The following is an 18306-nucleotide window of genomic DNA, read 5'->3' on the forward strand; positions in this document are numbered from 1 at the left end:
GCAGCTTCCCAAAAGTAGAACTTTTATTGACAGCAAGGGAAAACTAAAAACAAAAACAGCCAGAAAGGAGGCAACAACACACAACTAGCCTCCTCTTTCAGGTCCAACCAGTAAGGAGCTGCTCCCAGTCAAATTCCTATCGTAGAGTCTCGTGAAATAAGAAAATAGCGCCAGGTTCAGCCACCTGTGACTCTGGAGCTGTGGGCCCCAGCCCACGGCTCTCCCCACTGGCCTGGGTGGCTTTGGGAGGAACAGGACCCTGTCAGCCCCTCAGCACTGCAGAGGGGATGGCATTGAAGCCAGGACCTGCATTTCTCTGTGCAAAGAGCTTTGCTTTGTCTCCCGGGTCGCTGCCATTCTTCAGGAGCATTTACATGCAAAGAAGAGCTTTGTTTCCTAAGATCTGCTGTTCCTGCTCATTTCCTAGCAAAGGAGGCTGACCAGGAGCACTGGGAAGGAACAAAGACTCTGCTTCCATAGAAAATCCCTACTAACAAAGCAGGAGAGGGGAGAGTGTGTGCAGCAGGAACTTTCCCTCTCAGAAATGTCTCTCCTCTGTGGACAATCCCACACTGGGCTGCTTCTTTATCCACTTTATCCCTCTTCCAGTGTCTCTCCCTCTCCCACAGCCACAGGGAGTTGCCCCCGATGTCAGTGTGATGTCTCCATGTGGTGGATCCATAACAAAACCTTATTTGTTAACAACAGAAATCAGCTTCTCTGCGAAACTTGCAGCACACAGAGGGCAACACCAAGCAACAAAGGCAGGAGGAGCATCGACTTCCACCGAGCAACTCTGCTCTGAGCAAATCCTAAGGGAAGGGCAGGGTGCAGGCAGAAAACCTCTGAGCTAGCATTCAGTAAAAACTCTATTTATTCACCCCTCTTGGTTACAGCTGGGCAGGGGAAGGGGTACAGAGGAGGAGGCCATGCACTCCGGGCTGCTCCGTGCTGCTTTATCCCACGTGTCTGTCTGGGGAAGCTGCCGCAGGCTGGCGCTTTATTTCGCAGTCTGTTTAAAAAAAAATAATCAAAACTAAATAAATATTGTTCCAAAAGAAGCCAAAGAGGAGAGAGCAAGCCTTTGGTACAACAGCTGCATCTCCAGCAAGACCCCGAGCTGCTGTGCTGGACCCCTCCAGACACAGCTGGGGTTGGCACAGGCTCTGCTGAGCCCGTCACGCATGAAAACATGGAGCAAACAACAACAGGAACTTTGTGAGAACTCTGGTTCGTTTGTCACAACCCCCACGACTTTGCTTTGTGGTCTCGGGACGAGGGGAGGTGACAGTCAGGGTTTGGGAGAATCCAAAGGAAACAGGCTCACTCCAGGGCAATGCACTTTCAGCTCCATTTGCTTCCCAGTCTTTGGGGTGAAAGCAGAGTGCTGTGCATGTACAAGGACAGACTCCTTTGACCTCACGTTTGCTTTGCTAAGTTCCCAAAGGTGCCTCAAAACCGGAGCCTAGAACGCAGAGGCCGATGCAGTGTTCCTTTCTATGATATATTTTTCTTATATATAGTATATATTTTTAAACCAGCCCTGCCAAGTCTATTCTCTCGCTCAGGTGCACATCACCAAGAGTCATTTCCCACCATCCCACGACGTATAAAACAGGAGTTATGTGTCTAAGGGAAGTCGCTTCCTATTGTTCCCTCTCCTTCCCCCTTGCTGGGAGAGAAGGGAGTGGAGGTGTCGGGTGTCAGGTCCTATCGATCCATCTCATCCAGGAGAGGCGTGGCGTCCCCGGCGATGGACATGGGCGTGCTCTCGATCATGGGGCTGGGAGAGGGCCGAGGGGTCAACCTCTGCTTCTGTTTCCTCCGCTCAGCCTCCTTCTCCTGCAGCCACTGCTCGGCCATCTTGCCCCAGTCGATGGCAGCGTGGGTGTTGGTCCTGCAAGGACACGGGGACACCGTGAGAAGTGACAAGGAAACTTCCCCACCCTCCCTCCCTGCCCGGGATGAAATAACCCCATCATGCTGCTTCCAAAAAAACCAAGAACAGCAATGGAGACAGGATAGGGATAGGAGCACTCAGAGCTACTCACTTTGGCTGCTGCCTCTGCCTGGAGCTGGAGGAGGGCTGTGACTGGGACTGGGTGGACTGGGGCGTGGTGTTGGCCTGCAGCTGGTACTGGGGTGTGGTGATGGGCTGGCTGGGAGTAGTGTAGGAGTAGCTGGGGGTCATCAGAGGGGTGGCCACTGGCTGCTGTGCTGGAGTTGTGAACACCTGTGGAGAGGGAGTAGAGGCTGTCAGGGGACAGAGGGTGGACCTTGCCAGGCTGAAGGGGTTCTGCACTGCCCTGCTCGCCCAGGAGGGTGCCCACCCTCACTCTGCATGCCCCCAGCCCTGCTGAGCACAGCACATTTGCACCCCTGAGAACTGGGCCAGCACAGCCTGCCCTCCTTGCTCAGCCCAGGGGGAGATGCTGGAGCCAAGCAAAGGCAAGGGACACCACAAACACTTGGGGCAAGCCAGCAGCAACGACATCCTGCAGCAGGCACAAAGAACAGATAAATTCTTCCTCTGCAGGCTGCAGAGAAAGTGCAGCAGCTCCTAGGATGGCTCCCTCCCACAACCCAAGCCAGCTGGCTTCTTGTCCCTTGAAGAGCTTAGTGCCTTTGCCTCCCGGTGTTCACCTCCCTTTTTTTTCAGATGTCTTGATGATTAATACATCGAGTTATCCACAGTCCCTGCCTATCCTCAGCTCAGCATTTACTGTGCCAAACTTCCTGAAAGCCTCCCAAGGAGGATCATCCTCCCTGCAAGCCTTGTCTTGCTGCATCTCTTCTTAGGGTGCAACAGCTGGGTGTGTTTTTTGCACCCTGGGTGTGTTTTTTGCACCCAGGCTCCTCAGTCCTTCTGCAGCTGGAAGTTGCCTTGGTGCCAGCTGGGAGCTTGCAGAGTGGGCTGGGAGCAGGCACACATCAAGAAAGGCTTTACCATGAGCCAAAACTGTCCAATTCCATCTTACTCCCTGCAAAGCCCCTGGGTGGTGGGTCAGGCTGAGGTGTTCCCCCTGGTGCAGCTCAGAGATTAGCGCTGAGCTGAAAAGCCCTGCAAACTCAGCGCATACCTTCCCAGCTAATCTCCTCCACTGGCAGCTCACGTTGCCAATTCAGGGGCACAATCAGAAGGTTGTGTGCCCTCACTGCTGGATCCCCCCTCTTCACCCTGCCACATTCCTTGGGGGCCAGACCAGTTTGCTCCTTGCTCCAACTCTCCCCGGAGCAGGGCTGTGTTACACGCCTCATTTCTCCAGTCACATGAGGCAAAAGGAAACCTGGTTCAAGAATCCAGCCTGTGCAGCACCAAGGGGACAAAACCAGGACTGGGGGACCCCAGGCAGTGAGGGATTCCTTGGGCTCCCAGTGGTTTTAGCAGCAAGGAGAAGCCAGCAGAAATTGAAGTGACACCTACGTGGTACGCGCTGCTGCCGCCTCCGCTGCCTCCGTAGCCGTACTGGCTGGAGCCCCACTGTGCTGGGGTGGCATTTGGGTTCTGTCCCTGGCCTGTCACAGCAGCAATGGCACTGAACATCTGGGAGGTCATGTTCTGTGGCAGAGCATTCACTGCACGTGTCAGGTCTGCAAGGGAGACACGCTGCATTAAGAAAAGTGGAGCGTGGAGGAGCAGCTCACATCCCAATCCCAACTGGGAATGGCTTGCACTGACCTGCCAGGTTGATGTTAGCTGGAGTAGCATTAATGGAGGCTGGAGTCCTGGTCCGACTGCTGCTGCTGGGGGTGATACCTGTGTAAAATACCAAGAGGTTGATTAATTCTCCTGGAGGAGCAGCCATTGGTCTGAAATTCAGGATTTGAAGTTGCTCTGGCATGACGGTTTGGTACCAGGGAATGGTGTGTGCTGGATTGTATGGTGGGGGAGACAAAGGAGAGGAAAGGGACTGGTCCTGACTTTGCTGCACAGCCCACTTGATGAAAGATTAACTCTCAGGGGAGCTCTCAGTGGGTTGGTGCATGGAGCCAAACATTTCAAGCATTGCTCAGAAACTTCCCACACACAGAAAAATCCTAGGACACATTTCTGGGACAAGGGAGATGGAACTGTCCTTTAATAACTGTCCCTGCTATTGTGTGACAAACGAACAGCTGAGGCACTGAAGTTTTAGGCTGCTCACCTGGAACAGGGTCCTGATAATGATCCTTAAACCATCGGAAAAGTCCATTCACAGTAGGGAAGACTTGGCCCCGGTAGCGGAATCCCTCTGGAGTCACTGTCACATACTCTATCCTGGGAGAGCAGGGACAGCGTGAGACATCATGTGCCAGCCACTCACAAGACAGGTCACACTCAGTACAGGCATGGACTACAACCACAGCCTCATAATGAACAGATAGATCCACCCAAGGCACTTTATCTTCAAACAATTGCTTCAAACTACCCTGCCTTTCCATGAAAAAATCTGCTTTTCCATGAAAAACCCATCCCTCCCTGCCTACACTCCCACAACACCCACAGCACAGGGCAGTGCTGCTCATGGCAGCCAGATGGTTAAGAAACATGGGAGTCTCCTGGGTGAGATTTACTGCTAGAATTGGGTCCTCCACTGTCAGGAGGCCAAATCCTGGCAAAGAGGAGGTGTGATTTACAGGGATTTTGACAGAGCTGGAAGAAAAACTGGCAGCAGTCAGCTGAGGTTTGGTACTGGGAGTACCCAGTGCAGATGCTGGGCTTGCCTCTCACTTACCTTGGTTTGCCTCGAGGCTGATATCCCAAGAGGAATTTACCAGGTAGGTCTTTACAGGCACTAATAAAGTATGGAATAAATGTTGGCTTCTCTTTCTTGGTCTTTATCAGCAGCTCTTCCAGCTTCTAATTAGAGAGAAAAAGAAGATAAATGCTCCAGGGGAGCCCACATTTTCAGCAGCACACAGAGCCCATGGATATCCTCCTAAGCAGTTACCACATCCTGGGATTGTCTCACCTTCTTGTCTCCACCATTGCAGTCCTGATAGTATTTGTGGTTCAACAGGTCTCTGGCAAAAGAAGCCATTGGCTGGACATAACGAGCAACAATTTCATCCAGGTCTTCAAACTCCTTTGAACAAACACATATAAAGAGGTATTTAGGGGGTATTTGATTATACACTCTGCACAGCAAGGCTTGAGGGGAAAAAAAACCAACAAGTATTGTCCAAGGATCCAGAGAATGTATTGGAAGAGTGAGAAAAGACAAGAGTGTGAAAGCAGCTACAAGGACAGAAGGGCTGTGTCAGCTTGTAAAATACATCATTCCCTTTCCCAGGCATGCTCTGCAGGGCTTTACCTCTGTGTTGATCCAGAGCATGGAGCCCAGGCTGAAGGCATTCTCCTTGCCCTCCTCCCGGACGTCCACGTGCTGGTAGATGCCATCGTTGACCTTCCAGGTGACAGTCAGGTGGTTCTCCCCTTTGCTGCTCGGCCGGATGATCACATCCCCTTGGTCCATGGTCTCCATCATCTTCTCTGCTTGCTTGAAGCTGATGTTGTGGAATGATGGGTGAGCAATTACCCTCTTGATGTACGCTGGGGAACAAAGGGAATGTTCAGCCTTCCGAGAGGAACCGCTTTCATTCAACTGTACCTAATTGTGCTGATTGTCCTGGAGCAGCCTGGGGAGGCCGGAATTACAAGGGAGAGAGAGATGAAGAGAACTCACTTGTCCTCTGCTGCTTTCTTTTCATGTCTTCTTCCTGTTTGTGGTCTGCTGCCTCCGAGTCGAAGTCGTAGTAGGTGTCTTTGGGCAGTTTCCACTCATTGTTCTTGTCCATCAGGTCTGAGGTCCTGCAGGTCAGGTCTGCACTGAACTTTTCAATGTCAATCTTCATGATGCGGCAGTGGACGGTCATTCCCACCTGCAGAGGAGGTGCAGCCAAGGTGAGTGGCAGGTTTGGCTGATACACCAGAATCCCTGTGCTACAGAACAATCCATGTGGGATCCTGCTGGCACTGAGGAGGTACAAATCACCTCAGCTATTTCAGACTGATACAACCTTTAAAAGTGATTTTTCTACACAAACTGGAAGTCAACCGATCCCAAAAATTACCAGAATCAAAAGAGATTGAGGGGGAAAATGGGCAGTTCTCCACACTGGTCACATCCAGAAAACTGCACGTCTGGAAGGTCAGGACAATCACCTTTTCTATTTGAAATATCTTTCACAATGGGAGTAGCAAAACTGGACTTCAAGATGTGCAAGAAAGCAGTTATATGTATTCAGAAGCAGACACCCAAAGGACTGCTCTAATAAAATGTGAGGCAGAAAATCCCCCCACAAAAACTGCAATGTCTTAGCTCAGTTAACCATAATGAAGTTAATTAATAATTCTTTAAAGAAATGCTGAGACCTCTGAGCTTACAGGATTATCCATCACCTGCATGGCCTGCTGGGGACCCCAAAAGACAGCAAAGATGTTAAACCACTATTTTATTATGTGATAAAAAGGTGTTGTTCCATTTCTTTAAGAACTCTGTCCTGAGCAGGACCAGTAACTCTGATGACCCCCACAAATTAATGGAGAGGGAAGAAAAAGCTAGAAGAGGGAAAATGACCTTTGCCTGTCCAAAAGCAGTTCTGTGAACTCTTTAGAAAGCCAGAAACAAAGGGCAGCTCTGCATTAGAAAGCCTTCTGGTCTCCTAAACCCAGACTCCAGCCAGACAACAATAAATCCTCCTGCAGCACAATGTGTTAACTGATTAACAGGGTCCCACCAGCTGCCAAGGGAGATTTGCACTGTGGGACAAGGACACTAACCAGAACCTGAACTTCCTGCTGATTTAAAGTCCTTACATGAAAATAAGGTCAGAAAAGTCATTTAAGAACAGTGTTATTAACCAAACTCTGAAGAGAGAACTCAGGTTCTTCCAGCTCTCGCTGGGAGTGTGAAAATCCACTGCTTTCATACCTTCACCCTTTCTTCTGGCCTCTTGACCACCTTGTCACTAAGAAATTTTGTTGGGATGAAGCCAGCAACACCATTATCCAAACGTGTCTTCACTCCAATGGCCTGACCTGGGCAGGAACCGCTGTCAAAATGGTTCCAAACCTTGAGCAAGGCAAAGGCAAATAAATCATTCAGCATGGAAACAAAATAGCCCTAGCAGCTCATACTCAAAACAAGTCCAAAAGCTGTGTCAGCAAAGTGGTGCAGCCAGCAGAGACTTGTGGAAGGGCAGGGGACAGAAGACTTCAACAAATGCTACCCAGTAATGCAATCTTCCTCCTCCAGTTCTGCTCAGCTTATGGGACATTGCAACCAGGAAGGTCAGAACATTTTTAGACCCTGAACAGCAGCCTGTAGCCAGGGCTGGTCTCTAATGAACACTATAGGGGTTTAAAGTCATGGATTACCCAGGCTGGAATTCACAGTGTTTAGAAGGGACCTAAAGTACAGCTGCATTAAGCAGCAGGTGGTCCAGATAAGTTCTTAAAATTGAGAAGGTGGCAGAGCCTTCTGTTCTCAGTGTCACAGGCAATTTCTCTGCATACATAAAACACAATCCCAGACCACAAACAAGAACGCTTTATGTGTCTGCAAAGAACTGGTCAGCTTAGCCCCAGGTCCATTTCACTCTAAAAGCCATAATGCAGCCATAAAAGACCTGTCAAATCTATATTGAAGCAATTAGTCAGAAGTGCAACAGATTTTATTTACAGCCAAAAGCCACATCAGGTTGGGATCCTGGGGCACTGCGGACACAATCTTGGCTCTGATTCCTTGTCTACCAAACCCTACATAACTGACTTTCTGCTGATAGCAGCCCCCTGAGAAAGGCAGGAGAAGCAGCCCCACCTCACTGAGCTCTGGGAAGTTGTCCTGCTGGCAGAAGGGGCACTGCCAAAGGCCAGTTTCATCATTCCGTATCGCCTGGTCGTAGCTCTCTCCCTGTGGGCGCCTGTGGGCAATCCCAGTCACATTGCAGATGATCATTTTACCTGTGGGGTGATGGGAGAGGGGAAGGAAAGAATGAAAACCTGCAGAGCTGGGCAGTTCCCTCCATCTAAGGTTGTTATTCATGCATGAAGGTGTTAGGAGGTCACACAAGTACTTGAAAAGCTGCTTCACACTCCACCACAGCACTGTCCCAGCATCACGCTTGCCACAGACATGTTTTATGAAAAATCCTTTCCTTAGGATTTTTTCTCCTGAGAAGCTGACAGGCCTCAGGAACAAAATGTAAACAATGGTTATCTGCTGCTGTGGAACACAACAGGTGGATCTGTGATTAGTCTCATGTGGTTGTTTCTAATTAATGGCAAATCACAGTCCAGCTGTCCAGATTGTCTCGGTCAGTCACAAGCCCTTGTTATCATTCTTTTTCTATTCTTAGCCAGCCTTCTGATGAAATCCTTTCTTCTATTCTTTTAGTATAGTTTTAATATAATATATATCATAAAATAATAAATCAAGCCTTCTGAAACATGGAGTCAGATCCTCGTCTCTTCCCTCCTCCTAAGACCCCTGCGAACACCATCACACACACTCACTAAGATCCCTTTGCCCCACCTTCACACATCCTGTGTCAACTCAGGAGGACTGAAAGCAGGGATGTGAACAGGGATGTACCTATGTAAAATGTCTCTGGAGTTTCTTTGGTCAGCATATTGAAGACCTCCTCTGTGTTGGGAGAACGGTACGGGGTTCTCAGGTCCTTGTATCTGCAGCTTAGCTCAGCTCGAATGTCATACAAAGTGATGTGCTTGTCACCATAGCCCTGTGTGGGATTCAGAGGTTATAAAGGCATGAGCAGCAGGAAGAAGGTCAGTAGGGAATCCAGTGTAAGTTTTGGAAGAACTCAAGCAAATTATGAAATAGCAAATTTAAAAAAGGGAAGTGCAGCAGGTACTAACAAATGGTGAAACTCGGTCACAGGATGTTGAGGAGGTCAAAAGGACAAACATATTTAGAAGAAACTTCAGGGAGAAGAGCTTAAATGGTTAATTACTGTTCCCTGCCCCAAGTGTACTTTCTGCAAGCATTTACTGCATGCCATTGTCAGACGCTGACTGCTCATTGTGGCCATTTATGCATTTTACGACAGCACAGCTAATGCCCAGCTCCCAAAAAGGATAAAGCTATAAAACATGAGAATCTCAGCTGGGCAGCAGAGCTTCTCCTCTGTTTCTCAGCACCAGGAACCCCCAGTGCACCTGTCTTTCCAGTTCTTCAGCAAAGGCATCGAGATCCAGGTCTTTCAGGCGCTCGGGGTTTTCCAGGATCTCCTCCAGAGCTCCTGCAGGATTTGCATCCTCAGCTGACTCATCATATTCCAGGGCATCCACTGCCATTTTCCTGGCCCATTCATAGGTTTCAGGATGGACCCTAGAGCCATCTAAGACTTCAATGTAGGAATCAGTGCTGAAACAAAACCAATGTTCAGATCAGGGCTCTGAGCTGTTCCTGCAGCTCAGTGATCAAGCACATTGTTGAGCAGCACTGCTGCCCCTCCATGGAACAAAGCACTCCAGAAAGGACACTGAATTATTCATTGCTAAACCAACAGGAGCCAAGGCAAGACCTGGCAAGCTCCAGTCTGCAGTTCCAAAGACACAGCCAGGTATTTTGGATGCTGGGTGGATTTGATCCCTGCACACTACAGCTGCTCTGTGAGCACACAGCTCTCAGAGTTCCTCTCCTCACACAGATTCAGTGTTGCCAATGAGCTGTTTGGATGGGCTACACTGTACCCCCAGCAGCTCTGGGATTTGTATCCTGCAAGAATCAAGGGATCTAGAAGGGTTGGATCACTCTGTGTAGGGATTCATGCAGGTGTTCTTTCTCACATTGCTTTTCAAAGGCAAAAACACCTGGAGAAAGCATGTTTCTAGTCAGAAACAAGGATACAGCTGTCCTCAAAACACCTCTTGTGCAGTTACCAGTAACTTAATGCTCTATAAACTTCCCAGTACTACTATTGGCTTAAGAGGAAGACAAATTGCTGAGTTATTTCTCAAGTTTGAAACTTTAGAAAAATAAAATACTGTTGGAAGGACCAGGCAGAAATTAAACGGAAGTGCCCATGGGTTACTGATGACTCCACAACAACTATTTTAGGGAACAATTGGTTTTAGTTTAGTTCCTCTTGACCACAAAGAGTCCTTCACACCAGAACAAACCATATAATTAATGTTCTGCAGTTCACACTGCTGCTGTGCAAGTTTAGCTGCCTGTAAGAATCAGATTAATAACCAGCAATACCTGAACTTGGCCTAAAATCAGAGGGGCCACACAGAAACTCTGGGGAACACTGACTCAGGGAAGGTCACTGTGTCACCCTGTCACTCACACCGACCTCCCAGGAGATCAAATACAACCCAATACCCACCTATCACCCAGTGATGCTGTGTCAATTTTGATGAAGCCAGCACAGTTGATAAACACTTTGGGTCCCATGTGACACATCGTAACCAGCTGGGTCCTGTTCTCCAGACGGGTGTTGTTTTGTTTTAAGATCTGCAGAGAGAGGCAAGAATAAAAACCTTGAGAGAGCCAAGAGTATAAACCCTGCTATTCAAACACAATATTGCCCACAGAGATTGTGGACTTCCTATCCCTGGAATTGTTCAAGGCCAGGCTGGATGGGGCTCTGAGTAACCTGCTTTAGTGGAAGATGTCTGTGGCCATGGCCAGGGGTTGGAATTAGATGATCTTTAAGGTCCCTTCCAACCCAAATTGTTTTTGTCTGGGGAAAAAAAAGCAGAGGATTCACACTGCAGTGTTTAAAGCATCTGACACACGCCCATCACAGCTCTTAAGCTGTTGCTCCCTGCCAGTGTCTCAACATTGTGTGAGAGATGATGATTCCACATCATCAAGGCTCCAACTCTCAGGAAAAGCTTTGGCTCCTTGCCTCGTGTTTTCTACACTGTGGAGGTGTCTTGACACTCTGACAGCACATCCATTCCTGTGGGTTTGGGAGCTGGCTGGGATTGATGGATCTGCTGAGCTGTTTGTGTTTCTCAAGGACACAAGTCCACATGTAGCTTCGGGGCAAGGCACGGCGAGGTAAAAACACATCAACAGAGCTGTCAGCTGGTGATGTGCTGCTTTTGCAGGCAGGCCCAGAAGCCTCCATACCTTCAGCAGGTGAGTGCCTTTGCGTGGTCCCAGGCCACACACGTACTGCAGCAGAGCCTGGCTGTGGGGGTGAGCAATGGCCCTGTTCACATCCACCCCCACCTCGTTCACACGGTTGATGAATTCGCAGTAGAGCGCGTTCAGCAGCTCCTCCTTCACCACGTGCTCCTGGCAGAGAGAAGAGGTGTTAGCCCTGGAAAAGATGGGTCTGTGCAACCCTCTGCCACGAGCCAAACACAACACACTGGCACCCAGGAGCTGCGTTGCACCTCAGCTACCCCTGAGAACAGCCTAAAGGCTTATGAGAAAGAAGCAAAAAAAAAAAAAAAAAAAAAGGAAGGTGCTGTGTAGCCTAAATATGGCACAGAACAGGCAGAACTTGCACAAGTTTAACCTGGAAACCTTTTCTTTGAAAGCAAACCCTCACAGGCTGCTTTCTCTTGCAGAGGATCTTTCTTGCCCAAGGAAAAATTTACCTGCAGAGGGTGGAGTTTCAGGCAGAGAATATCCTCATCAGAGCTGCAGACCTGGGCAAACTCAATGAGGGGGTCCTGGATGCGGCGAGCGAGGGACACGGCCTGGCGCAGCAGAGGGGGGTAATCCCGGAATTCATTCTGCAACAGGACACAGAACCAGGGAAAACCCTCGTGGTGCTTTCACACTTTGTGCCACAAGCAGCAAAGACACTTCAGACAGGGACTGCAGCAAGGAAGCACTTGGTGCTCACAGCAAAAAAAGCTGAGGTCAAAGGGTCCCAGGAGCTCTTATGCAATTAGTAATGGAACAATCTCACTAATTTCCAACTACATCAATATCCACTTTGTGCATCTGCTGGTGCTGATCTCTTCAGGGAAGCCTAAGATGTTTTGCCTTGATCCAAAGATCAGTACGTGACTGTCCAGATGGATCATATGAGACAGAGGATGATGTAAGGCCAGCACAACAAATGGAGGATGACACAGCATGAATGAGCAACAGACTAAGGGAGGGACTAAGGGAGTAGCAGAAGGTTCACCTCAGACTTCTTGCTGTTCATGTAGAGGATGGCCAGTTCATTGTCCACCAGCTCCACTCCGATTGAGGACAGCTGCTGCCCTTGGTCCAGCTCATGAACAATTCTCTTTACATCCTCCATCAGCATCTGAGCATCCCTAGGGAGACACAACCAAGAGGACTGAGGGGAGAGCATAGAGCTGGGTCCTGGAAACAGTGAAATATAAACAGGCACAAGGAAAGGACTGCAAGGAGATTGGCAAGTGGAAGCAGCACAAAGACTGACCTGTTCTCGCCTGCAATTGTCACCACGTGAGGCTTCTTGTTCAGGAGGAATTTTTTCAATGTTTCAATATCCTGAGCCTGGAAAGGAAAGTAGAAATCAGAGTAGAACAGCTAGAGGGTTTCTGTTCTGGGCTACCTGCATTCCTCTTAGTGACAGCTGCACCAAGGCTCACCTTTTTTTCCCTCTCCTCCTCACGCCAGGCATTCCTTCTCTTTGTGAAATGTGGCAGTCGGAGGAAATCTGTGACCTCACCCTCTCCATTAACGAGGGCACAAAACACAGGGTGGTCCCTGTCAAACAGAGATCACTCAGACATGGAAGACTGCTAAAGCTGGACATGCATCCAGACACCATTCCCTCCCTCCTACCTGGCTGATGAAAAGGCAATGCCCAGCACCCGGATCCCCTTCCCTTGGTTCTCATCCATGAAATCATCATCTTCCTCCACCTGCTGATCTGGCCTGTATGCAGCAACCTTCAGCCAGTTGTACAGTTTGCGGCTGCAAGCCTGGGAGAGCAGAGAAAGGACAAAGAGGAGTGAGAAAATCCACTGCAGGGGCCTGGCATAACCCTCCTCTGGAAGAGAGGTTGAACCTGATTCAACCCCTGCCTCTTTCTCCTCCCCCAGAACTTGTGTATGAGCTGTCAGCAGCTATCTCCAGAACACTGCAGGGCTGCCAGTGTTTGTAAGCCCAGCTCTGCCTCATCTCACCTTGAGGACATACTCCTTGGCCTCCACTAAGAGCTTGTTCTTTAATTCTTTGGCCATCTGCACGTAGAGGAACTGGTTGAGGGAGCGCTCGATGGCCATGGTGCGCTGCCGGTTCCACTCCTGCACCTGGTGACTGAACTCGTCCCGGTAATAGAACTGCTTGATTTCCTCAAAGTACGTCTGGTCACTGCCATAACTGCAGGAAAGGAGAAGAGGAGATACAGAAAGGCTCCAGACACCTGCATGGCAGATTCAGATTCAGGCAGCTGCTTGGAAAAATTAGGGAAGAGCCAACCCTCCCATCCGATGCTGCTTTAGCTGCTGAAGTGATGTTGTAGAGAGATCACTGCCATATTGCACAGTGTGGCCACTCAGATGTGCAGGGAAGGAACTAAGCTAGTTGGGAAACAAGCACGAAGATTCCAAGGTTTCTGAGTTTGCTTTCAAGTGAGTAAGACAGATGTTTGCTAAAGTTCTCAACAAGGTGACGAAAAAAGCAAGACCCTGAGAGGCTGCTTGACTTTGAGGTGCAGGAAACTACCAGGCCATAACTTTCAGAAGTAATTTGGGTTACAGAGGTGCTCAAAGAGCACTGCATGAACGAGCTCTGCCAAGCCAGGGATGGCACAGCCAGTGGGAACTCACCCCTCCACTCCTTTCATGTCAATGCTGATATCTATGGTGAGCAGTGCCTCATCCTCTGCCAGGCTCATTTTCAGGAACTGGTCATCTCTCAGCTCCTTCACAGGCTTGTTCTTCATGTATTTAAAGGAATAGGCATAGTGGGCTTCATCAATATCCTGGGAAAGAGGAGAGACAGTCAGCATGCACACAGGGCATTCATGAAGATCCTTCTGTATGCCACAGCAGACAATGGTTTTTATTCAATACCCCCTCAGCCCTATGCCTGCCAGTCTACATTTCCTGCCCCAGCAGGACACAGTGGAATTGCTTTCCAGTCCCAGAGAAACAGAGACTGTTTCAATAATTGAAGGCAACATCTCATCTGGTAAATTGCTGAGACTAAAAATGCAGCACACTGCTGAGCTGGGCTCTGCAACAGCCCAGCTCAGTGCTGCTCTGAGATTTATTCAGAGTTGCCACTGACATGGGAGAACAAGCATTTGTATGTTATTTAGATCCTTCCCTGAACTGACCCACAGAGTCAGAGCTCCCTTCCTTACCTTCTTCCCCTTTTTGGTTGGTGTAATGTTGATTTTAGCTCGTTCTTGGAAAGTCTGCCTCAGGACCTGTCTGACCAGGGGCTCCCTGGCGATCTGCAAAGCCACCATGTACCGAGCTCCTTCCAGCACTGCTTCTGGGCTTGGGAATTGACTGCAGGCAAAAAGGCAACGTGAAGCCTTAGAAGAACGTCCCCAGATCCCCTCACTTGTGTTACATCCACAGTAACCCCACAGAGACCCCCCCACACTGACCTACACACATAATCCTTGGCCAGCTCCAGGGGCTCTGCAGGGAACTGCTCTGTCTCATGACGCTGGTAACTGTCTCGGAGATTCTCTCCAAACTGCTCAGGTGTCAGACCAAATTTCTTAGCCAAGCCATCTGGTAAAAGAAAAAAAAAAACAAACAAAATGCAATGAGGACATGGGTATTGTAGTTAATAGTGAGCAAAACCACCAGTCTTCCTTCCACAGGTGAGTCACAGCACCCTGCAGAGCGTGTGGGCCAGGCCACTGCACGCTCAGCAGGACAGAGCAGAGCCTTACCCAGCCCAGCTGCCTGGCAGATGGTGTACATATCCCTTCGGGAAGCCTGCTTCAGCTCAGGCCCCTTCTGCTCATCATCCTCTGCATCCTCCCCTTCACCTGCAGGAAGGATACATTACAGAGGCATCCAGACAGCTGGAGCATGTCAGAAGCACAATAAAGAGATTAAACACAACCTACACTGTGCAACAGAGCCCCTAAACCCCACCAAGCCATCTCAAAGGTAACAGTGGCCTTAAAATTATTCAGGGTTGGAAAAACACTATCTTCAGTGTCACTCTTGCAGTTTTAATAGGAATATCTCTGGGTTGCACATTAGAACACACATCAAGTTCGCTGATGCCACCCCTGCCACAAGGGGTGGCATTCATAATCTACTGGAAAGCACTTTGTGTGGCAAACCTTAAACATTTTCAAAGGTGTCTTAAAGACCAGGAACTAACTTGAGATAGAATGACCAGCAGAGATGCATTGTGCATTTGGAAAGCACTTTGTGTGGCAAACCTAAACATTTTCAAAGGTGTCTTAAAGACCAGGAACTAACTTGAGACAGAATGACCAGCAGAGATGCATTGTGCATTTCAATAAACTTTCTTCCTATTCTTTCAAACCATGATTTTCAAGCAGTCCACAAGGAGAAAACTATCAAATGTGGGGAGACAAACCTTCCTCCTCTTCACCATCCTCCCGGATACGCTTTTGCTTTTTGCGAGCAGCCTTGGCAGCATTCTGCATCTTGGGAATGTCTCTGCCATAGTACAGCAGGAAGTGATTGTACACGTCCTTCAGCTCGTCCATGGACTGCACGTCCTTCAGCCTACAGAAAGCCAGCATGTTACACCCTGCCTGCAGCTAGGTCATGCTCAGAACACTCAAGGAACCTGCTCTGACTCAGGTCAGGCAGAAGAAGAGCCCTTGCATTCAGCTCCCAAAAGAATTTTAAGTATTTCTCATTATTGGCTTTGTGGGTGCTCTGCAGTGGCCTGTTATTGCCATATTTTCTGAAAAATTTCTTCACCAGGATTTCTTCTCCTGGGAAGCTAGGAAGCTTCAGCTTCTCTATGTTTTATTCTTCTGGAATGTGATTTGAAAAATTATTTGCTCAACATGTGAATTGTTTTTGATTAATGACTAATCACAGCCAGCTGTGTCAGACTCTCTGAATCTGTCACAAGAATTTATTATTCATTCCTGTCTAGCCTTCTGGTGTCTCCTTTCTATTTCTTTAGTATAGTTTTAGTATGTAATTTTCTTTTAATATAATATATATAATAAAATAATAAATCAATCTTCTAAGAATTTGAAGTCAATTCTCATCTCTCACCTTGTCCTAAGACCCACAACACCACAACAATTAATAACCACAGTGGCCGGAGTGCCTGTGCTGTTTGGGCAAGTCAATGGACATTTTAAGTAATTTTGGAATGAATGTAGAAGTCCTGGCATCCTACCTCTCCATGTCAGTAGTATCCAGGGCCCTTATTCCATCAGCCAAGGGCTTGTCTGGGTCAGCAGAGATTTGCTCATACTGGTAGGCCTGCATCTTCTCAAACAGTCGAGTCAGGTTCTGCTTGCGGATCTTCAGCTGGGTCCACTGACACAGGAGCAAAAGAATTCCAGTGAAACACCCCATTGCAGTGTGTTACCTCTCTCCTCCCTTCCCAAACAGGGACTTCCAGGATTTTGGGATATTTGTCATCTCAAAATGATCATTAAAATTGTCATCCACAGCCAAAGCCAAATGTGACATGTGGCAGTTCTCATCTCAGAGATGTATTATAATAACAGAGAAAACCAAAATTCAGGTTTGGATCTGATAGCAGAGAAGCAACCTGCACTGCTGGCAGGAAATGTCACTACACAAAAGGAACTCAGTGAAGGAGAAGGATTTTTTGGAATCCTCTTTTGTCAGATAACCCTTTACTATCATACAACAGCAAAAAAAGCAAAAAAATGTGGGTAAAAGCCCCAAACATGGCCAAAACAAACTGCTGAAAGTATCAGGCTAGGTAGGAGGACAAACGTTGATGTGAGAACCAGAAATTAAAATATTCCTCACCTTCTCATCCCACTGCCAGACCCTCCACAGGTCATTGATGTGTAGTTCTGGCTCCACATACTCCTTTCTGTAGAAGGCGATGAATGGGACCTGGGGCAGAAATGAGACTCATCAGCCCTGATCAGGGGACTGGGCTGTCCCTGGCACCCAGGAGCCCAGACAGAGCTCCTGCTCCATGTGGAACAACCAACTAATGAGGCAGCTCTTACTCCACCAAAGAATACATCACATAGGCCAAAAAACTTCTGCAACATCAGGGAACACCTCAGAGTACAGACTGGATGGAACAAGCAAGGCTCAAGAGCAATTCCCCCACCTCATTCAGTCTCAATTTGTCCACAATCAGGGAAAGATAATGACAGCAGCTCTGCCAAACAGGCCTTAGAAACATGCATTGCCACAGCTCACATAAAATTGCAGTTCCTGATGGAACATCATTTCATCACAGGAGAGGCAACCAGGGATGGTAACTCAGCCCCTTCTGTGTGCCCTAAATGTTTCCAGCAGCCCTGCTAATCTTGTCAGGAAAAGGAGACAGACCTTGGTAACTATGAAAAGTTGTGAATTACCTCAAAATGCTGATTTCTCATGAAATTCAGGGCTTCTTTAATCTTCTGGATGGTGCTGGGCCCCTTGCGGCCAAAGCTGCTGGCTTGTCCACGGTCAAGGTAGTCAGAAGTTTCCTGAAAAGGAAAACACATTGTGTTCACTCTGCTCCTGAGCTGAACCTCTAAAAGAGAGCCCCAGGTTAAGGCTGAGAAACTGTGGTTCTTTCAACGTTTTTTGTTCTTTTTTGCTCTGTTTCGTGGATGCAGAAACAAAGACACACACATTAAATGACCTGCTCAAAACCAGAAATGAAGGTGGGACTGGGCACCACGTTCCTATCAGGAGAGCCCTGGAACAAGTCCAAGGCACAATCCTTTACCTGCAAGGAGATGGTGGGAGTTGCAAAGGCATTCCTATAAATCCAGTCAGCTTCTTCCTCCAGCTCATCATCTTCAGCACTCTTCACTGGGATGGATCTCAGCTGGGAAGAGACAACACCATGAGCACAGGCACATGCAACACCAGGGCTTGCACTGTTATGTTTCTAAGAAGCCTGGAAATTATTGTTTTGAGTTACAGGTTACCTCTGGGGACCCCCACCTATGGGGTGCCAAGGATATCACTTCAATGTCTGCACCTTCTGAGCACACAGGAAACTGCATCAGCTTTACACTAGATAAAGGCAGCTACAATCCTGTCAAAGGCTTGTGGAAAGGCCTGCAATGGTGCAAAGTCTGCTGTGAAAATCAAGTGAGGACATCTCCATTTCCCACCAGACACCCAAATTTTCTGCAGTTACATCCTCTGCTCCAATTTATCTGTGCCTTGCTACCACTTCGTGGCTGCAGCCACAGAATAACAAAAGCTAAAGCAGTTCCAAAGCCTCTCTG

General features: G+C 48.4%; 1 protein-coding gene across 2 annotated transcripts in view; it reads right to left on the reverse strand.

Annotated features, from left to right (window-relative positions):
* Nucleotides 1-18306, reverse strand: part of SUPT6H (SPT6 homolog, histone chaperone and transcription elongation factor) — a 27511-nt gene continuing 9205 nt past the window's right edge. For both annotated transcript variants that reach the window (XM_077188872.1, XM_054646786.2), the window contains exons 8-37: nt 17796-17897; nt 17437-17550; nt 16868-16957; nt 16260-16402; nt 15474-15625; nt 14809-14907; nt 14515-14644; nt 14263-14413; nt 13724-13878; nt 13079-13274; nt 12735-12874; nt 12539-12656; nt 12367-12443; nt 12103-12238; nt 11564-11701; nt 11088-11255; nt 10336-10463; nt 9161-9368; nt 8577-8724; nt 7803-7945; nt 6915-7055; nt 5667-5862; nt 5295-5533; nt 4953-5066; nt 4716-4840; nt 4146-4258; nt 3680-3757; nt 3425-3591; nt 2052-2233; nt 1-1897 (exon numbers count right to left, since the gene is read on the reverse strand). In XM_077188872.1, coding sequence (XP_077044987.1) covers nt 1711-1897; nt 2052-2233; nt 3425-3591; nt 3680-3757; nt 4146-4258; nt 4716-4840; nt 4953-5066; nt 5295-5533; nt 5667-5862; nt 6915-7055; nt 7803-7945; nt 8577-8724; nt 9161-9368; nt 10336-10463; nt 11088-11255; nt 11564-11701; nt 12103-12238; nt 12367-12443; nt 12539-12656; nt 12735-12874; nt 13079-13274; nt 13724-13878; nt 14263-14413; nt 14515-14644; nt 14809-14907; nt 15474-15625; nt 16260-16402; nt 16868-16957; nt 17437-17550; nt 17796-17897 — 4278 coding nt within the window. In that variant the 3' untranslated portion in view covers nt 1-1710. The remainder of the gene's footprint in view (nt 1898-2051; nt 2234-3424; nt 3592-3679; nt 3758-4145; nt 4259-4715; nt 4841-4952; nt 5067-5294; nt 5534-5666; nt 5863-6914; nt 7056-7802; nt 7946-8576; nt 8725-9160; nt 9369-10335; nt 10464-11087; nt 11256-11563; nt 11702-12102; nt 12239-12366; nt 12444-12538; nt 12657-12734; nt 12875-13078; nt 13275-13723; nt 13879-14262; nt 14414-14514; nt 14645-14808; nt 14908-15473; nt 15626-16259; nt 16403-16867; nt 16958-17436; nt 17551-17795; nt 17898-18306) is intronic.

This window comes from Agelaius phoeniceus, chromosome 20, assembly GCF_051311805.1.
Source record: "Agelaius phoeniceus isolate bAgePho1 chromosome 20, bAgePho1.hap1, whole genome shotgun sequence".
Classification (NCBI taxonomy): Eukaryota; Metazoa; Chordata; class Aves; order Passeriformes; family Icteridae; genus Agelaius; species Agelaius phoeniceus.